At 41.4% G+C, this 20,284-nt stretch overlaps 2 protein-coding genes across 3 annotated transcripts in view; one reads left to right on the top strand and one right to left on the bottom strand.

Moving 5' to 3' along the window:
* Nucleotides 1-20,284, top strand: part of LCORL (ligand dependent nuclear receptor corepressor-like) — a 152,984-nt gene that overhangs the window by 111,664 nt on the left and 21,036 nt on the right. For both annotated transcript variants that reach the window (XM_008588288.1, XM_008588281.1), the window contains one exon: nucleotides 17,734-17,985. In XM_008588288.1, the coding sequence (XP_008586510.1) occupies nucleotides 17,734-17,985 (252 nt within the window). The remainder of the gene's footprint in view (nucleotides 1-17,733; nucleotides 17,986-20,284) is intronic.
* On the bottom strand, nucleotides 7,947-10,668 carry LOC103603723 (cyclic AMP-dependent transcription factor ATF-3-like). The gene is given in 4 exon segments (XM_008588300.1): nucleotides 7,947-8,098; nucleotides 8,101-8,131; nucleotides 9,706-9,807; nucleotides 10,642-10,668. Coding segments are annotated over 4 exon segments (312 nt in total).

Below are 20,284 nucleotides of genomic sequence, written 5' to 3'. Positions count from 1 at the left end.
TTTAGCAACATGAGTCTTCTCTAGTTTTTTTCTTGATCCATCTAGCTAAAGATTTATAAATTAGATAGGAGTGAGTAAAAGTTAAAAACAAAAAATACGTTTATAATTTCCAGGCAAAAAAATACATTTGTACATTATTTTACTAACGTGGTTACCTTACAGGTGCTATTTATTTTTTTGTGTGGATTTGGGTTACTGTCTATTGTCTATTCACTAGGGCCAGTCTGCTAGTGACAAATGTTCTGTTTTTGTTTTCTGGGAATGTCTTAATTTCTCCTTTGTACTTAAAGGGTAGTTTTGCTGACTATAGAATTACTCATTAACAGTCTGTTTCTATCAGACCCTTGAATATGTCATTTTACTACTTTCTGGCCTCCATGGTTTCTGATGTGAAGTTGATTATTAGTTTTATTGAGGATCCCTTATATGTGATGATTTTTTTTTTTTTTCCCATGCTGCTTTCAAGATTTACTTTTTGTCTGTGATTTCTGCCAGTTTGATTAGGATACATCTAAATGTGAATCTCTTTGAGTTTGTCCTGCTTGGCATTTGTTGAGCTTCTAGGGTGTGTAGATAAATATATATATATATATTTTTTGTCCTTTTTGAGACCGGCTGCACCGCGCTCAGCCAGTGAGTGCTGTGAGCACACCGGTCATCCCTATATAGGATCCGAACCCGCGGCGGGAGCACTGCTGCGCTCCCCAGCGCCGCACTCTCCCGAGTCCGCCACGGGCTCGGCCTGTAGATAAATATTTTTCATCAAATATTGGGACATTATCATTTTTTTCAAATCTTCTTTCTGCTTCTTTCTCTTCTCTCCTTCTGGGACTACTATTTGCAAATGTTGGTACACTTGATTGGTGTCCCACAAGTCTCTGAGGCTCTGATCATCTTCTTCCCTCCCTCCCTTCATTCCTTTCTTTCTCTCTCTCCCTCTTTCTTTCCCTCTCCCTCTCATACAGAATAATATCAATTGGCCTATCTTCCAGCTCACTGGTTCTTTCTTCTGCCAGCTCAAATCTGCTGTTGTATTCATCTAGTGAACTACTCGTTTTAGTTTTTGTATTTTGCAATCCCACAACTTCTATATGGTTCTTTTTTATTTTATTTTATTTTTATTTTTATTTTTATTTTTGTCTTTTTGTCTTTTTTTCGTGACCAGCAACGGATCGCAACCCTCAGTGTCGCGCCCGTACCGGACCGGGACCGGCAACGGGATCGCAACCCTCGGTGTTGCCCCCGCTCCTCGCTCAGCCAGTGAGCGGCCGGTCTGTATGTGGGATCTGAACCCTCAGCGGGAGCGCCGCCGCACTTCCCAAGCGGCGCACTGTAGCAGTGCGCCACTGGGCCGGCCCATATATGGTTCTTTTTTATAACTTCTATTTATTCATATTTTTTATTTGGTGAGATATTCTCCTCATACTTTCATTTAGTCCATTAAACATGGTTTTCTTTAGTTCTTTGAACATACTTTAGATGGCTGATTTTAAAGTTTTTGTCTAGTAAGTCCAGTGTCTGGGCTTCCTCAAAGACATTTTCTGTTGACTTTTATTTCCTATGTAAATACTGGTTTCTGTGCATGTCCCATAATGATTTGTTTAAAAACTGGGTATTTTAAATAATACAGTATGACAATTGTGGAAATTAGATTATTCCCCACCCCAGGGTTTGTTGTTGCTCTGTTATTGTGGTTGTATTTGTTTGTTTAGTGACTTTTTTGAACTAATTCTCTAAAGTTGCTGTTCTTTGTATTGTGTGCCCACTCACATCCCTGCTTAGTTAGCTTAGTGGTCAACTCATGACTGGACAGAGGTTTCCTTAAATGTCTAGAACCATAGGACTCAGACTTTGCCACGGGGCTCTGTATATGTTGAGGACAGAGGATGGGAATAGGTCCATTTCAAGTGCCACAAAGCTTGCTGTTCTTATTGAGATTTAGCTGATTTTCTTGAATAGACACTCCCTGATGGCTGTAAGTCTTTGGTTGATTCCCTGTAGCATTTTGGAACTTGGTGGTAAGAACCCAGCAAGTCTCAGGTTCTTTTGGTGCCCCAGTCTCCTTGGACTTGCTTGCTTTGCCTGCTTCTCATGCCTCAGGCAGGGCTTTGCATATAGAAGTAGGCTGGTGGATCACTGTTCTGCAAAGGTCACACTGGGTGACTGGGGTAAGTTACCTTCTTGAGCCTCAGTGTCCCCGTCTGTAAAATAGGGATACTCCTCTTTTTTGAATAAACAAGGCTTGTAATAATGTCATTTACAACTTGAATCTTAACAACAGGCCTTTCAGACTTATATCACTTTTGTGTATACATAAAATTGAAAGCATGAGGGGAAGGAAAGGTTAAGGTATGTCTGGGACAATCACTTCATAACAATGGCCACGGCGATTGCAGGACCATCTTGACATCAGCGATGTTAAAATGTGGAAAACAACAACAATAGTAAACACCATTGTACCTGCCTCCTTGCTTGAGAACTAAAACAATTCCCAGCACTGCTGGAAGCTGTTGTCCACCTCCCTGATCCCATCCCTTATCTTCCCACCCTGGAGAAAGCCACTGCCCTGAATTTTGTGTTCACTGCTCCCTTGTTTTTGTCTTCACTTTTAACAAGCACGTATGCAATGTATTATTTGATTTTGTTTTTGAACTGTTCTATAAGTGGAATTATATCCTATTCAGTGACTTGCTGTTTTAAAAAAACTTAACATTATGAGCAAAATTTATCTATGCTAATATGTGAAGCTCCCATTCATTTTTCACTACTGAATATCCCCCTCTGTTCCCCCTCCGTTCATATTCCACTGAATTATCAGTTCATCTGTTGATGGAAATTTGGGCTGTTTCCAGTGTTCTGATACTAAATTATTTTGCTATAAACATCCTCATAGCTGTGTCCTAGGACACTTGTGTGTGCTTCTCCGGGATACATACCTGTATGTCATATACTTGGTGGCTGTACAGCAGATCTTGCCTCGAGGCTACCTCCCAGAGGCCAGGTTGGGGATGGTGGCTGTTGGGATCCTGTAGGGTACTGGATCGCAGACTGAATCTCTTTAAAAATGTGCAGATGCAGAGTGAGCTCCAGAGAAATCTTCATCTGGGTCTAACTCCCTGCCCAGCACCTCTAATTTTTTATTAACATGAGAGTGCCCAAACTCTACTCCTAGACAGAGAAGTGAACACACACTGAGCCTATAGCCCCGCACAGCCCTATTTATACTCTGCTGCCTTCTGTGACCTTATCACTGTCACATACCCCTTTGTTCTTATCCTTCTCCTGTCACCTCTGGGAGGGGCCACCATTCTCCCCCAAACACCCCACCACCTTCACGAAGGGCAGCCCCACCCTGTCCAGTCAGGTGGGGGCCAAGATAAAACTTTTTTCAAATGGGACAATTTTGTGTGGATGCTTTCCTCACACCAAATTTAAAAGGTTCAGCACTAGACAGTCTATAGTAATCCAAGATGATGGGAAAATTTGAGCCATTTGAAATCATGGTTTAATTTTATCAAATAACCTAGAATTGGCAGTCCTGATACTTAGCTCTTCTTTCCATTAAATCTCAGTAGATGTTGATGATGATGATCCTTCATAGTAACCATAACCTTTAGTAATAACATTAAAGATTGCTTCTCCTAGGCGCTGCACTATACTCTTCACATACTGTCGTAAGAACTCATTGAGTTTAGTATTATTGCTTCTGTCCCTACTTTACAGGTAAAGAAATTGACGTGTCACTTACCTACACTCACAGAACTCACAGGTAGTGGAGGTATTATGTGAATCCAGGGCTAGCTGATTCTAAAGTTTTTGTGCTGAGCCAGAGATTAAACTATCCAGGGTCCACTTCGGTTCCTCTTCTGCATCATGGTTTTACAAACACCCTGTGTTTGGGAGCCCAGCCATCCTCTTAAAGCCTCCAGTTTTTGCTCCCCACCCCCTTCCCAGTGAAATGCTGGGGATGGGGTGAGGACAGAGGGGGAGGAAGGCAGGACTGGAGATGTAGGCTTAAATTCCAGGAGCCGATCAAACACCTTCCTATAATGACCTCGGTACCACACGTAGGTGGTTGAGCAGTCATTTGCACCTATGGAGAGCACGTGCCACTGTGCCTCCTGCCTTGTCGCCATTCCCACAGAGCTAGCCACAGAACAAGGGATTTCCCAATGGTACTTGAAAGTTCCGAGAAGGACCCTCTACTCCTAACTCTCTTTTCTCCCAGTTGGATGTTTTGCCAGAAATCCTACCTTAGAGATTCATCCCTTGAGGATAAAGGCTATCTCTCTGTTAAAATACACACTGTCAATGGATGGATGGATGACCAAAATGTGGAGTACCCATACAATGGAATATTATTTAGCTATAAAAAGGAATAAAGTACTATTACATGCTGTCACATGGCTGAAGCTTGAAGACATTATGCTAAATGAAAGAAGCCAAATACAAAAGACCATATATCACATGATTCCATTTATATGAAATATCCGGAATAGGCAAATCCATAGAGACAGAAAGCAGATTAGTGGTTTCCTGGGGCTGGAGGGAGGAGTGAATGAGAAGTGACTGCTTAATGGGTACAGGATTTCCTTTTGGGGTAATGAAAAAGTTCTGCATAGTGGTGATTACACAGCCTTGTGAATGTACTTAATGTCACTGAGTGGATACACTTTAAAATGGTTACAATGGTAAATTTTATGTTATACGTATATTTTACCTCAGACACACATACACACAGAGAAAAAGAAATATATATATACTATTGTTCGAAACCATTGTGGTTAAAAACATGGGCTTCAGCTTTTGAAAGATCTACTGTATGACCTGGACAAGTTACTGAACTCTCCACTTCCTCATCTGTAGAATTGGGATAACAGCTGTCATGAGGATTAAATGGGATCACGCATGTAAAAGTGTTTATTTAGCATATTGCCCTACTCAGTAAATGTTAGCTGTTATTAGCATTGGACCTCAGTGGTCCTTTGAACTTGTGTGAATTCCTTCCTGGGAGCAATTTCGAAGGATACATGGAAAAGCTTCTGGGGTTGAGCCACTGTGAGAACAGATGGATGCTCAACATGGAATCATGCCTCCTTTCAGGCAGATCCTGACTGAAGATACCACTCTCTCTGCAGAGAAACAGTACTGGATCCCAACCAGAGGGTATGGGACTGGGGAGAGACCCATACCCAAGGGTGTCAAGGGTTTATTCAAAGCTCATGAGGGGAAAGGAGGATGAAGATGGAAAATAGCATTTTAGCTTTTGACAGGAAGAGAATGGGTTCAATTCCAGAATACCTTGTCCTGGGCCAGAACCCTTTAAAGCTCTTTCCTCTGAAACTGGTATCAGGCCAGATCTCAGGGAAAGTCCAGGGGGGCAGGAGGAAGGCAAGAGAGGGGAGGAGTAGCTCTCCATGCCCTGCCATTGTGATGTCACTATCCCCAGCAGGAGGCAGCTCCATGCAAAGACATTGTCAAACCAGGTGTTTGATTCTGGTAGTGGCTTCATGTAAATTTATTCTCTCAGACCCCCAATCTTCCCTCTGCTTGGAATATGAGACAGGATAAACTAAGTGACTTGACAGTACATATTGTATTCATACTTTTCATATTAGAGTTGGCTACAGAAAACAAAACTATTTCTTAAGCATTTGTTGAAAAAACTTAGTTACACTAGTCATACACAGTGCATTTCTCAGATCAGTTTCTCTTGCCACAGGCACCCCCATTCCTAACTCTCTAATCCATTGTTGTCCATGGCAGCTAACTAATTGTCTTGAGTTTCCTAAGGGCTGGCGGGTGGTACCTCTACCCATAACCACATAGTAAATGCTAAGTATGTTTCTCCCTCCACCAACGTAAGGAATGTAGATGATCTCCTATGCTGGTGAATGGTACTAACTCCTGATAACTCTACAGATTAGGAACAACTCCTGATGTGCAATTAAAGCAGCGAAATTAAAGTACCTGTGTCACAAGTGCTAGTTCAAAAAAGTAGGCACACCATTCATGTGGCCGAATCTAACATTTAATGAAGCCAGTGCTTCTCTGAACAAAGGTGTTGGTAGCAGAGATGCCAATTTTTTTATTTATAGCCTGTGAGTATTATATATATATATATATATGTGCACAGGCAAAGAGAAGGCCTGGTTCTTTTCCAGGCCTAAGGTATCATATGCCCTGGAGAAACCAGAAAATTCGGTGGAACACCTTTCTTTGAATTATCACACCCATCCTGTCTAACATTATTCTTTCTTCCTCCCTATCCCCCTTTCCATTCCTTTCCAATATTTGAAATACTTATTTGCCACTCTGAGGCACATCTGGATCTTAGATGTGATTTGAGTGAACAGTTCTTTAAGAGGAGTTCTGTGGCAGAACATAAGGTGTCCAAGGCTCAGGTTGAACAAGAGGTGAAGTTTCAGGCAATTGAACATTTAGAGACGATATGATAGTTGAGGTATTTAGTAATTCAGATTTGACATCAAAAATCTATCTTAACACCCCACAGTTGATCTAAAGTATGTGCTTCGTGCTGTGTTCAGGTTTGTCAGTGAGAAACTGAGCATCAGTGCCAAAGACTGAGGCATAAGATTGAAAATCAACCATCCCATCCAGTGGTGCCCCAAAGAGCACAGGGGAATATTTCAAGCTAAACGCCTCCTATAATGGAGAGGGGAGGGGTGGGGAATGACTAGATCTCAACAACCAACAGATTTGAAAGAACAGAAACCAGCACAACACTTATGTTTACCATGTCTTGGTTCCAGTATTTATTATATTGACAGGAATACTCGGATAAATAAGTGATAGTTTCTCTTATAGAAAATTGTAATGATACTATTGAATAGGATTCAACACTCTGAGGATTTCATAGAAACATCAGAATTTAACACAGTAGTGAGTCCTTGTGGCCAGTGTGAGTGACTTCTCACAGCTACAAATGCTCTGAGCCAGATTTGTTAAAACAGCTACATGACAAAAACAATGTCATTGACATCCAATAATGCTAAAGCCCAGGCATCGCCTGACTTCAAACTTGTCTCCACTAACTGTAGTTTTCAACCACGAGGAAAGGCAAATGGAATATTCTTTGGCTCTTCCAGCCTAGAAATGACTCCTGACCTAAGTCAGAGTGGAGATTCCTAACCCTTTGGAAGTTGGACTTACTTTCTGCTTTCTTCCTGTGACATTGCAACTGAGTTTGCAACAGAGGACCTGCTGTCGTGCCCATGGGTTTTGCATTAATGCCAGCAGAATTATTTTCTCCAGGGGCTGACCTGCTTTTCTGGCCACCTGAACATTCTGTGAGACACTGCACATGGTGACAGCCCCCAAACTCCCAGAAACCAGATCTGAGGAAAATCATATAAATGTCAAACCAGCGCTGTGCAAAACAGACATCAAAAGAGCACAGTGCCTAGTTTTGAAATGAATGCCTTGCACATAGTAATTCCCAGACAGAACAGCATATTTGCTAGAAAGCACAACCCTAGCCACTGCACAACTTGGCTAAATGCCATCCTCACTCCACAACTCCTACAAGTGACAGTGGCACCCACAGTGGACGTGGGCGTACCCCATCCACCCAAGTATACACACTTCTGCATGAATCCTAATGGTGGGCATCCTGGTTTTTGTAGAATCCAGCTGAAAGCTGGGCAGCACCTAACCAGGAGCCATCTGGAACATCTGAGAATGGCCAGGATGTTAAGGCCTGAATCCTGGAGTTTAGGCAAAAGATGCGCTTGCCATAGGCCAAAGTCCACCCAGGGAAGAGTGGAAAGGCCCAGCTGAGTCACTATAGGCCCTCTCACCTTGATGGTTCTCTCCTTCTAGGATTCTAGAGGTGCACAGGAAGTCAACTCTCCAATGGCTTCAGGGTTTGGGGTGTAAAAGGAAGATTCGATAAGGACTCCCCAGTTGCCCCCAAACCAAACTGCTTAGCTCTGCAATGTCTCTTCTTTTATCTGTTGGATAAAGAAGTTTCTTTCATCTTCTGGAGTCTGCCTGTTCTGAGCCTGGACGATACACATGGGCTGGTGAAGGTTCAGCATGTATATCAAATGATCCTTCTCATTCTTGAGCTCTTCAGTTTGGCATTCACACTCTCCAGCTTCTCTGATTCCTGGGGATAAGCAACAGAGGCGTTTGGAATGGAACCAAGGGCCAGTAGGGAGAGGGTGGTCTGGGGGCACTGCCTGGATGGCAGGGGAGCACCTGGGACACCCTGGGGCTCATCAAGCTGGGAGAGACCTGCAGAGGGAATATGTAAGCTCCCTGTTAGAGTGCACCACAAGAATGGGAATGGCCGCACTAGGTTTGGGAGAAAGCAGACCCCGGAGAAGCCTTTGAACTTGGGGGCTTCTTCAGAGAAGCCCTAGAAGTGCCTCGGAGGTAGGCTGTGACTCTGCTAGTACTGACGCTGCAGTAGAACAGTCCAGAAGTCTCCTTTGCAAGAGCTCAACAGCCTCTGTGCAGGTCCTCTCTGGACCTGAAAGGGACTTGGGGGCTGGGGAGAAGTCCAGACTCATGGTGCTTAGTGTTTTGTGTGTCATTGATCTCACTGAGAAGCTCATATCCCCAGAAAAACATGTACATGATGCTGAGGATTGATTGAATTTTGTCCCCCAAGGTTCATGTATTGGAAGCTTAATTTCCACTGTAGCTGTTGAGGATGAGAAATCCTATTATGGTCAGGGAAAGGTGAGGCCTTGAAGGGGTGATTAGATTGTAGGATCCTGCAGAAGTAAATTGATTAATAATGGTGGTCATTGTGTGGTTCTGAGGGCTTTAGAAGCATAGCACATGAGGAAGTTAGTCTTTGTTCCTCCATTCTTACCACGCGACACCCTCCACTGCTGTAGAGTCACCTCACCAGATGTGTTCCCTAGACTTTGGACTTCCCAGCCTCCAAAACTGTAAGCAATAAATTTCATTTTTTTTGTAAATCACCCAGTTCCAGGTATTTTGTTATAAGCAACAGAAACGGACTAATACACATGGCAGCACACAAAATTTCCTAATTTTCACTGACCTCCTGAAGCAATCGACAGAACTCTTGGGGACCTTCACCCACCAGTGTGGGTGAAGACTCCACCCTGGGCTGTCTACACCTGGGGGAATGGACACAGCCATTGGAAAGGCTGCTGGCACTGTGTTCTACCCCGCTTGCCCACCAATGCTGTTCCCCCTGGTGTTTCTCAAGGGGGGCTGCCTGCAGGCAGCCAGCAGCACAAACACTGGCCAGGGAGAGGGGCTGCAGTTAAGAATCAAGCAGGAATGCGAGGAAAGCGTAACCACAGCTTGCAAATTAGGAAATAACTTGTTTGAAGAGATTAAAGGCTTTTCACAGTGAGCTGAATGAGAGCTGGCAGCTTCTTCTGCTCGGGAAAAAGGGCAAGTGAAGCCTGTTTAACTGGGCTGGTGTGTCCTGCAGCCTGGAAGCTGCTAGACATGTATGGACTGCCCGAGGCTGCAGGGAGCCTGGGCACCCGCTGATCCCATGGTTTTTAATCTACACACCTGCTTTTCGTACATCCAAAATCTTGTCCATTGTGCTAACAGCTTTCCTACCTTTTCATCCTGCAACTGGCTCTTCTTGGGAAAACATGACCAGGCAGGGGGCTTTTTAACTCCCCTTCTGCTAGTGAGGCTGATGGGGACAGGCACAAGCAGGAGGCAGGGGCAGGTTGAACTCGCTTTCTGCAGGCACTCAAGCTTCTCCTTGTTCCGGCACATGGCAGCTGCAATCTTACTCCTTTCCCGTCGCCTCTTTTTCCTTTCATGGTCTTCAGAGGCTACCTATAAAATCCAAAAAGTGCATGTTTAATTGGAGCCAAGAAATACTACCCACCTCAGATACACTGCCTTTTACTGCCAACAAAAAGTGGCAAATTAGGGCAGCCCTAATGCTGAGGGACCCAGAAAAAACAAAGCCCTAGACTTTTGCATGAAACCCCTACACACACACACACACACACAGACAGACACGAGAATGAGCAAAGAAAATAAAAAAAACTATTAGATAAAATTATATTGGCAATATTAGTAAATTAAAATTTAACCTACTTTAAAAATGCACTTAGATTTTGAAATGAGAGCCTATTTAAATTGATAACTATTGGTACTAACCATAATTATTTAGAGCAGGAAACAGATTCTGTTTGAGAAATATGTCCTTTTCCCCAGAACCGGGAATAACCTCAGGTTCATCACCTAGCCACCCTCTCCTCTTGCCTCTTCTTCGATTCAGGGTCCAGCGGTAACCCCATTCATTTCTATCTTCACCTGGAACATCATAGCACCACCTTCCTGAATTTGGGAGAAGCCCAGGGAGATCCTGGAGGAGAGGGACCTGAGCCCATTCCCAACCAGAGAGACATTAATTAGCCCATCGCTTGGGGGCTTCCTGTGGGTGGTGAATTAGAACCATCCATTGATTCAGTCAAGAAGTAAATACTGATCTCCCCTGTGTATCTCACCCTAAGCTAGCCCTGGGGATCCTTGGAGAACAAAACCCTGTCCTGCTTTGGGATCTGGTCAGCCCCATCCTGTACCCAGGGCCCGTTTTCCTCGTGCACCCCTCACATCCCCTCTGATCCCGTGCTTTTGTCACCTCTTTCCTGCTGACCTCACCATTCCTTTGATCCGCACCTTCTCCATAAGAGCTCCCTCTCTGATCACACGTGCCAACAACTTCTATCTTACCCATCTGGGGGCTCCCTTCCTCTCCTTTTCCTCCCTTTGGAAAACTGGATTTCCCAGAGGTCACCCTGGACAATAGTGCTGGCCTCTGGAGTTGGTGATTGCTCGAGCCTTCCAGAGCCTTCGTTCCTCAGGCCTCAGCATTTATTTAGCCATTCTCTGAACACTCACCATGTCAGCTCCAGGGAAGAGAGGGATGACACATGGTGCCTGACCTCAGGGAATTCATGGTGCAGCAGAGGAAGGGGACATAGAAATAGGTCATTGCAAAGTGCTGTGATAATAGGGAGATGTCCTATAGGGTGCAAGGCACGTGAGAGGGCATGCCAGGGAAGTGACATCCGAGGGGAGGCCTGAAGAATGGCTAGTAGTTGGGTGGAGGCTGGGGAAATACAATTTCTTGCAGGGAGCAGCCAGGGAGAAAATGGGGACTTGGGGAGCTGCCAGCAGGTCAGTACAGCTGAGAGCCAGTGGAAAGTGATGGGGAGATGAGGCCAGAGAGGGGCAAGGGGAGACTCATGTTACATCAGTCCTGAGAGCAACGGGGGTTGCTGAAGGGTCTTAAGCAGGAAATGATGTTCAGATATTGAGTGGCCAATGTTGGAAATATTCATATAGTGGGAAAATTCAGAAGAAGGAGGCTTGACTCCTACCCAAATTCACATTCAATGAGTAGACTGAGGAAGAGAGTTCTAGAGCCCTGTCCCAAGTCCACAGCAAACAGGCTAGAGCTGATGCTGAAACCTGTTTCTTCCCAGCTCCACTTGGGCTGGTGCCTGTGCTGGGGAAGTGGGGAGGTTTGCAACTTATTGAGTGGATAAGTTCGGACTCATAGGTTGAAACCAGTGGAAACGTGATTTGACATAAGCCTAAGGGGACACTGGTTGAGAGGGTACAGGACCAGTGCAGGGTAGCAAGAGAACCTTCAAAGGAACCCTGGTCAAGAAGCAGAGGCATCGTTGGGACACTTTCTTCACCTCCCCGTCTACCTGCCCCTGCTCCCCTCCTCCAACCCCCTCTCTACAGCCTCGTCCTGCTCCCTCTGGCTGCCAGCAGAGCCTGCTTGCCCTGTCAACTTTGAGATGGTGAGTTGTAACCTGCCCCTGGCTTCCAGGTTCAAGTTCCTGTGAGAGAAACTCTGAGCACCCCAGAGCATCTAGTGTAAGCTGATGGGTGAGGAGAGTGGGGTAAATAGTTCTGGGTACTTGGGGAAGTTATCCACCAGCCTTAGTCTCCTCTTCTATAAGGTAATGGACGAGGGGGATCTCTGTAGAGATCTGGCCCTCCACAGATCTGTGAAATGATTTGCCCAAAAATGAGTGTGTGGCTGGAAAGCTGAGCTCTGACTGCAGGCAAATAAATGGACAGGAGCAGAAGAAAGGAGGGGAATCCAGGGTCCCCTGGCGCTGGATCCCTCTAAGGAGGAGGGGATTGGGGAAAGAAACATGCAAAAGCATAAGACTCAGCAGCACCTGGCCCTGAGCCTTTGAGGCTGATGCAGAGAGGTTCCAAATCTGAAGTATGTCCTGGGACTGATACAAAAAGGGTGGACACCATCAATCTGTCTGCCTCACGGTCTCAGCCCAGAAGACCCAGGCCAAGCTCTCTGTAGGACATGTTTGCTGTCTGGTTGTCTTGACACGTTCCCTGACCCCAATTCAGGTTTACTATTAACCAGACAAACAAATTTAAGCCAAGCATCAGAAATGCTGCAAGTTCCATGTGGGACCTAGGAGGCCATGAAACACCTGGGCACACTGCAAGAGCATGATGTCACCTGGAGAAATGCTTGGCCCACAGGCAACTGTGGTCACGTGACCTGACCTGCCTGTGTGCCCTGGTCACATGGTGGGGGGCTTTTCCCACTGAGCTCAGCGTTTCTGACGGAGAACTAAAACACAAACAGAAACTGTCCTGTTACCATGAAGTCCATAAGTCATGTCATGGAATAATTTTCCTCCTCAAAGTTTTAGTCACAGAGCAAAGATTCAGAGCAAGCGTTGCTCAGCTGAGTCAGTCCCTGCTGGGACACCAGCCTGCTTTTTGCTTTAGCTGGGAAGGCAGCTCCATAGCAATTTCAGTCACTGTCCTTCCAGGAAAGAAGCCCCTGTGAGAGGGTTTTCTTAAAGGAACCAGCTCCAAGACTTCATTAGCAAAATCCTGGTCCCAAACCCCAGGCTTTCCCTACCAGCTGCTATGTCCCTATAGGGTCCCAGGGAGAGGCATGCAACCCGAGCCCAACACTCAGTCCCAGCCCAGAGTGGCCCGCATGGGGGTTTCAGCAATTGCTGGTTTAAGCAAAGGGAAAGGTTTGGGGTTTATGCAGATAAAGCATTCTGCTCAGAAAATGCCTGGGAACAAGTTACGTGTTTTAGGAATCAGGAAGGTAGGAGACATTGAGTTGGGAGCAGACAACGGTAAACCCCATTCTCTTGCCCCCATTCTCCCAGACTCTCACTCTTTGCAAAACAACTGTTGATCACTTGGAGTCAGGGCACTGTGCCCTGTGGTGTAGGCAGTACATATGTCGGCAGTCAGGTAACAGCCGTCAAGGGGCTTGCATTCCACTTAGGAAGATAAAACTAGCCCAACACAATAACAAGCAATAGAGAACAGCTCATGATTTATCACAATACAGGAATTGCGATAGGGGAAGGAAAAAGCATGGATGCTCCCAGTGTCTCTGAAGTCCAGCCCTCCCACTCGCTAGCAGGCTCAGAGAGTTTGAGTTTTGAGGCTCAAACTCTCTGAGCCTCAGCCTACACAATCTATACAATGGAGATAAAAATTCCCAACTCACTGTGCTGTTAAGAAAAATAAAACAATGGTTGCAAAATAGCTTGCAAAATGCCCAGCACACAGTAGGTACTTAAGAAATTGTAACAGTCCCCTTAATTCTTTTTTTGTGCCAAGACGGAATATAAGTAGATAAATCATTTATGTCTGGACTCCAACTTCAGAGCATATTAGAAGCAATAAAGTGAAAGCGCTAGAAGGGAGGCTCAAAAAGAGGAGGGAAAATTCACACAGGAAAGCCCAACAGTGAGGGAAAATATGGAAAAAAGTGTAAAAGCAGACGCAAAAACAAAAAAGCACCAGGGACCACATAGTGTGGCAGCAAGCTGCCGCTCACTTCCCTACAACCTCCAAGGCCATGTTCATGTTACAGGACAGTGGAATAGATGACATCCATGACAAGACCATGCTCAACAACCTCTAAGAAGCCAGGGATGCATTTAAAAAATATTTTCATCAAAAATATTTAACATTTTAAGAAAAGTGCTCAAGGTGTGTGGATGATCATTTTCAGGTGTCTGTATAGCCTGAGTCTTTTCAAAACAATCAAGGCCTTATATCTTTTTGTTTAACAGTTCTTCCTTTAGTTTCTCTCTCTTTTTAAATTTCACTGTTAATTAGCAAGAAGAAACCAGTGGGCACCTTTCACACTTAGCTCGGAAATTTCCCTGGATAAATCACCCAATTTGTTAGGCATATTTTCTGCTTTCCACATTATTGCAGACAACAGTGTTGTAAAACTTTCTGCCACTACATAATAAGTATATTGTCTTCTGGTTTCTAATACCATTTACCTCACTTCCTACAAGTGCTCGCACTGCAGCTTTATCAAAGACTATGAGTCTTCTATTAACAGCTTCTTCTTCAGGTTACTATAGGCTTTCATTAATACTATCCCCAAAGCCCACTGATCTAAAGCCACATCTACGTGTTAGGTGTTTATTACAGCAGCCTCCCACTAACATGTACCAAAATCTGTATTATTTATGTATAAATATATAACAAAATATCCCCCAAATTTAGCAATTTAAAACAAAAAACATTTTCTCACATTTTCTCTGGGTCAGTCATCAGAGTAGCTCAGCAGGGTGGTTTTGGCTCACAGTTTCTCATGAGGCTGTAGTCAGTGGTCAGCTGGGGTTGCAATCTGGAAGATTGATCTGGAAGATTGCCTTTCATGCTCACTCGTTTGTTTGCCTGTTTGTGGGAGGCTTCAGTTGCTCCGCATGTGAGCCTCCCCACAGGGCTGCTCACAGTTATGGCTTCCTTCAGAGTGAGTGATGAGCGAGTGAGATGAAGGACAGAGGAGTGAAGAGGAGAAGGAGAGTGGGGGAGAGAGAGATCGCCAGGAGGCAGAAACCATTCAGGACCATCTTGAAGCTGGCTGCCACACAAAGCTTGTTAAATTGAATTAGTTAACTTAGAAAATGAAGAGATAAGGCAAAAAAAAAAAAGAATTTCTGTCTTCTTGGGGGCAGTATTCTCATGTGGCAGCATCCCCTCTTCTAGCCAAACATTTATTACTTTCCTGACCCTTGTAAAAATTTGAGTTTATGATCCCTGACCTAGATCTTAAGCTAAATCATTTGCTTTTTTGTAGGTACAACAACTCGTACAAGTGATCTAGGAGGCTTATTAGCTAATCAGCAGCTGAGCAGCATTGTCTTTGTCTCTTTTTTTCTTTCTCTTTTGCCAAATCCTGGGTCTCACATGAGGACTTATTCTGCAAAACAGCATAAAGGAGACAAAATTTGAGTAGGTGAATGGAACAGGGTAGCACTATCTATTGTGCTTTAGACTTAGCTCTAAACTCAGCTGTAAAGTACAGCCCTGGTTACATGATGTGAGCCTAATTTTGTCTCTGTTCTTTTCTGGCAAATTTAATTGTTTTGAATTGATAAGGTGATGATGTTGGTCAATAAATTGCAGGACAGCTAAATAAAATACCTAAAAGTAAACCAGTATCTCCTTTAAACACATAATGCAAAGCAAGATTAGGTTTGAAAAAAGGTAGAGAAGAATGTTCATAGAAAGCCTTCAAATATTCCTGAAGGTAATAATGAAATGGTATGTATTTGGAATTTTTATGTGCAACATAAATGTCTTGTTTTGGTAATTTAGGTAGGTTGCATGTGCTAATACTATCTATTCTGGACCAAAAAAGTATCACATAAGCTTATAAATTATGTCCTTTGTATAATTCCCAGCTATCAACCTAATTAATAAATAAGTAATTTGCAATTTTGTGATTTAAGTAAAATATAACTGCTTTTAGTCTGCATCTTTTTGTTTCTCTTATTTCCACTGTAGCCTCTGATAACTAATATGCCAGGTACAGAGGTCAGTGTTTTTATCTACAATCTTGTATAATCCCTACAACATTCTGTGAAGAAGCCTTATTATGATTTCCCAGGCTGTGTTATTATTTCTGTTTTAATGAATGGAGAAACTAAAACAAGGAGAGGATATATAACCAGCCTAAATTCATAAAAATAGCTAAGATTCCAACCTGTAGCTAGGTCTTTTACTCCAGTGTCCAAGAACAGATAGTGCTCCTCTTCCCTGCCAAGTTCCAAACAAAAAATAAAAGTGAAGGTTAAAATGTTACTTTTCAAAAAAAATATTACTTTTCTTATAGGCCTATAGTTCCTTCACTCAGATGTTTTTCAGAGTTCAAAATTCTTTGTTTTGAAAGGTAATATAACGTTTATTGTGCATTATCTCCCCCAGGTCTAAGATAGCATCCTATGATAAAACATATTAACATTCCTGTATAAACCGTTTTATGTCATTTTGCTACCAGATGGTCATGTTGAGGGTGGGTTTGTTGCTTCCCCTCACCTCTAAGTCATGCAGTTTCAAACCTTCTTGCGTTATAGAGTCATAGACCTATAATGATAGATGCTGGTCAGAGGTGTTCCCTTCTGATCTCTTAGAAAAGTGTTTTAACTAATACTGAAACACCAAACTAAGGAGACTTACCCCTTCAGTCTTAGTCCTGCATCACGGCAGGCCTATTCACATTGTCTGTCTGGATGAGAGTTTAGGCATTTAAGGAGCAAATAACTAATATCTCTAGTAGGCTCATTTCTAAGAGGAAGAAGTGAGGAGCCTAACCAAGTATGCCTTGTCACCCTTCCCAATTTACCAACCACTCTACCTCTGAAGGAGCAGAGTAAATAGACAGATTTTGGAGCAAGACCAGAAATGTATGTTAAAAAACCACCACCATCACCCCTAATAACAAAACTCTATATCACTATGATATGCCATGTTTATAAGTGATCTATCTTTATACCACACCTCTTAACTATAAAATCCTTTAATGGTTTCTACCTGTTGTACAAGTTTCAGGCAGAATTATGTATTACTGTTAAACTTCATTATAGTTGTAGCTTATCTGACTGTTTTGGGATTGAGTATTGTTTAAGATGCTTAATATAATGGTATTGTCATTTTCATAATTTTATAATTTTATTGTTATTGGAGACTCTTAGGAAATGCATGCTGAAATATTTAGGGATGAAATGTCATAATTCTGCAATTTACTTTCAGTGGTTCTACAAATTAAAAAACAAAATAGAAAGCAAATGTGGCAGAATAATAGCAATTCTTGAATCTTGGTGGAGGCTGTCTGTATAATTACATTGTTTTTTTTGTTTGTTTTTTCTTTATGACCAAAATTTTTCTATATAAAAAGTTGAGAAAAAAAAAATTCCTTTATGATGACATTCAGGATATATATGAAATACATATTTGACAGAATTGATGAACTTAATGGATACAGAGTTATACTATTTCTTAAATAGTTAATGCATGTATTTATATATTATTAAGTTAAAAATTGTGCTTGGTTACTTACATATACAATTTATGTTCACTCTCTTAGTGCTAAGTGTTTTAATATCTAGAAGAATACATTTGAATGACTATTAAAATTCTGAAAATAAGTTGTTCTATTTCTATTGTTAATTCTTTATCTGGATTCCAGTTTGGGACAGAGAATGTTTATTTGTAAGAAATGATTAAATATGCCATGTTTTTGGCTGATATATTATCATAAAACTAAATCTACAAGGCTTTTATTGCTGAGTCCCAGAAACCATTGGGAATTATGGACTGATGCTAAAAGACTTCTGAATTATTAATGTGTAATAAAAATAAGTTTAAATGTTGGTAATTTGTATTTTTCTTTTTTAATGATTATTATATTTATTTCTTCTCTAGATCTTCCTCAGAACTGTGATCCTAACATTCCCCTAGTTGCTCAGGAATTAATGAAAAAGATGATACGTCAGTTTGCAATTGAGTACATTTCAAAAAGTGGTAAAATTCAAGAGAATAGAAATGGTTCGATTGGACCAAGTCTAATATGTAAAAGTATCCAAATGAATCAAGCAGAAAACTCCCTTCAGGAAGAGCAGGAAGGCCCCTTAGACCTCACTGTGAATCGAATGCAAGAACAAAATACTCAGCAAGGTAAGATTTTTTTGTGTGCCTTTAAATATATATATAACTTTTTATATTCATAGGGAAATTTATTTTAAAAACAACGTTACTATTAATTTGCTTGTGTAATATGGACTAGAGAGAAACTTAGAGCTTTTGTATTGTATTGCATATTCATTTATAAAAGAGGATATTTGAGTTGCTTTCATCTCTTTTCACTATGAGTGTATGATGAGAGAATCCTAACAAATGACTTAAAAATAAAGGACAGAAGTAAAGGGATGTTTATGACAAAGAATTATTTTTACAGTGGACAGCTGAAAACATTAATTAAGCATTTGCCATTCAATTTTTTGTAGGTAGGTGAGAAATAAAAAGAAATAGATTATCTTCCAGTTGTTTATGATGTAACTGGGAAAAGAGGAAATTTGATTAGGATCATGTAACTAACTGTATAGAGACACATTTTTCATAAAAAGCCTGAATGTTGAAGACCACGTTAGACTTATCTAATAGAATTTAAGTGAAGGAGAACCATGACTTCACAGAGGAAAAGGCAAGAAAATCAATGCAAGTGTGTGTGTAGGAAACCAAATAAATGTTTGGAGAAAGAGAGAACAGTGGCTTTTGTTAACGTGGGCTAGGGATAGTGTTGTCAGTCCTTGAAACTATAAAAAAAATCAGAATTAAATGTGATCCCAGAAGGCAGTGATGTTAGTGTGGGGCTCTAAGAAAGAGTACACTAGTCAGTGTTTGAAGAAGTTAGTCTTTTTAGTGTGTAAGAAAGATTAAAATTGAGAGGGGCTGAAATATGGAAATCATTTTCCCTTTTTTGTTCCCTAATTTTAGGTTGCATGAATTTATGTAGAAATATCAGAAAAATATTAAGATAATAATTAAACAGGTTACTAGACAGAGAAAGAAAGCCAAAGATAACTACAATATAAGGCTAAAGGAAAAAAAATATCATTATATAGAATTTTGGAAAGAGAATTTTTGCAATTTTTTATATTTGCTTTTCCATGCTTTATAGCCCCTTATATCTTCTTTCTTCTGTGGAGGCAAGTTTAGAGTTCCAAAGAGACTAGAACATAGACTTTGGTATGTGACAGACTTGTGATTAAAATCCCAGCCCTGCTACTTAATTAAGTCACTTGAACAAGTAACTTTACCTATCAAAGCTTTAATTTTCTCATAATTTATCCATAATCATAATGAAGTCACTGGAACAATGTTAGAATTAAATATAATGTAACAAACTCATGAAAGATACTCAAACACTAGTCTCTCCATACTCTCAACTTCCCATTTCTTACCACCACAGAGGAAAAGCCTTAGAAGTAACATGGTAGTGATCTATAAATACTTGTACAGCTGTTACACTAAAGCGATACTGAGTTTTCTCTGAATGGTCCAATCAATAGAATTAGCTAGAAGGTAGAGGGAAGCGGATTTCAGGTCTATATAAGATAGAATATTTCTAAGGATCAGACATTTCTTAAAGTGGAAAGAGGGGAATGATTCCCTGATTGCCTCATCATTGGAGATATTAAAAAATATCGCATGAGTGGTTAGAATAGATGACATCTTAAAAGTAAATTTTCAGTCCTTAGATTCTATGATTCTATGAACTTAAGAGACAAGACAAATCCCAAGTATATGTAGAAAACAAGTAATGTAAATTATTTAAATTATTGTAATATTCTAAGCAAAGTACTGAAATTTGTGAACATCTTGAGGTTGGAAAAAGTAATGATAGTGGATATAAATCTGTGAATAATGTCCTTGATATTTTTAATTTTTTGGATGACTTGTTATATGTGATTTTAGTGTTCTTACTTTGGGATAGAAATCATTTAGTTTAGTGTGGTTTATAGTATAGAGAGCAAGGGGAGAATGGTCATAGATGAAGCTAAGGAAATAGGCAGCACCAGATTATGAGAAAGCCGTGAAAGATTAAGGAATTTAATTTTTTGAAGGATCACAGAAAGCTGCTAGACTGTTGTAAGCAGTGACAAGATCAGATTTTCTTTTATAAAACCATTCTGCCTTTATATAAATTGGTAATTTCTTAAGTATGCCTACTTGCATAACAAACCAAAAAAAAAAAAAAATGGAGCACATACTCTTTGATGCATTTGTGTTAGTGTGTGTGTGTGTCTGTACCCACTAATTTATTATATGTACTAATCTTTCTACATATTAAAAAATTTAAGGTTGAAATAAAGATGTTATAGCAATTTTTAAATGTCTTGCTAATCATGGTGACTTCATCACAAGGGTATTATAACACAATATACACTTCGAGAGAGTTTCATTAGCAATGATA

Source organism: Galeopterus variegatus, unplaced genomic scaffold, assembly GCF_000696425.1.
Source record: "Galeopterus variegatus unplaced genomic scaffold, G_variegatus-3.0.2 Scaffold123, whole genome shotgun sequence".
NCBI lineage: Eukaryota > Metazoa > Chordata > Mammalia > Dermoptera > Cynocephalidae > Galeopterus > Galeopterus variegatus.
Note: the sequence above shows the minus strand (reverse complement) of the source record. Positions and strands in the feature narration are given on the sequence as shown.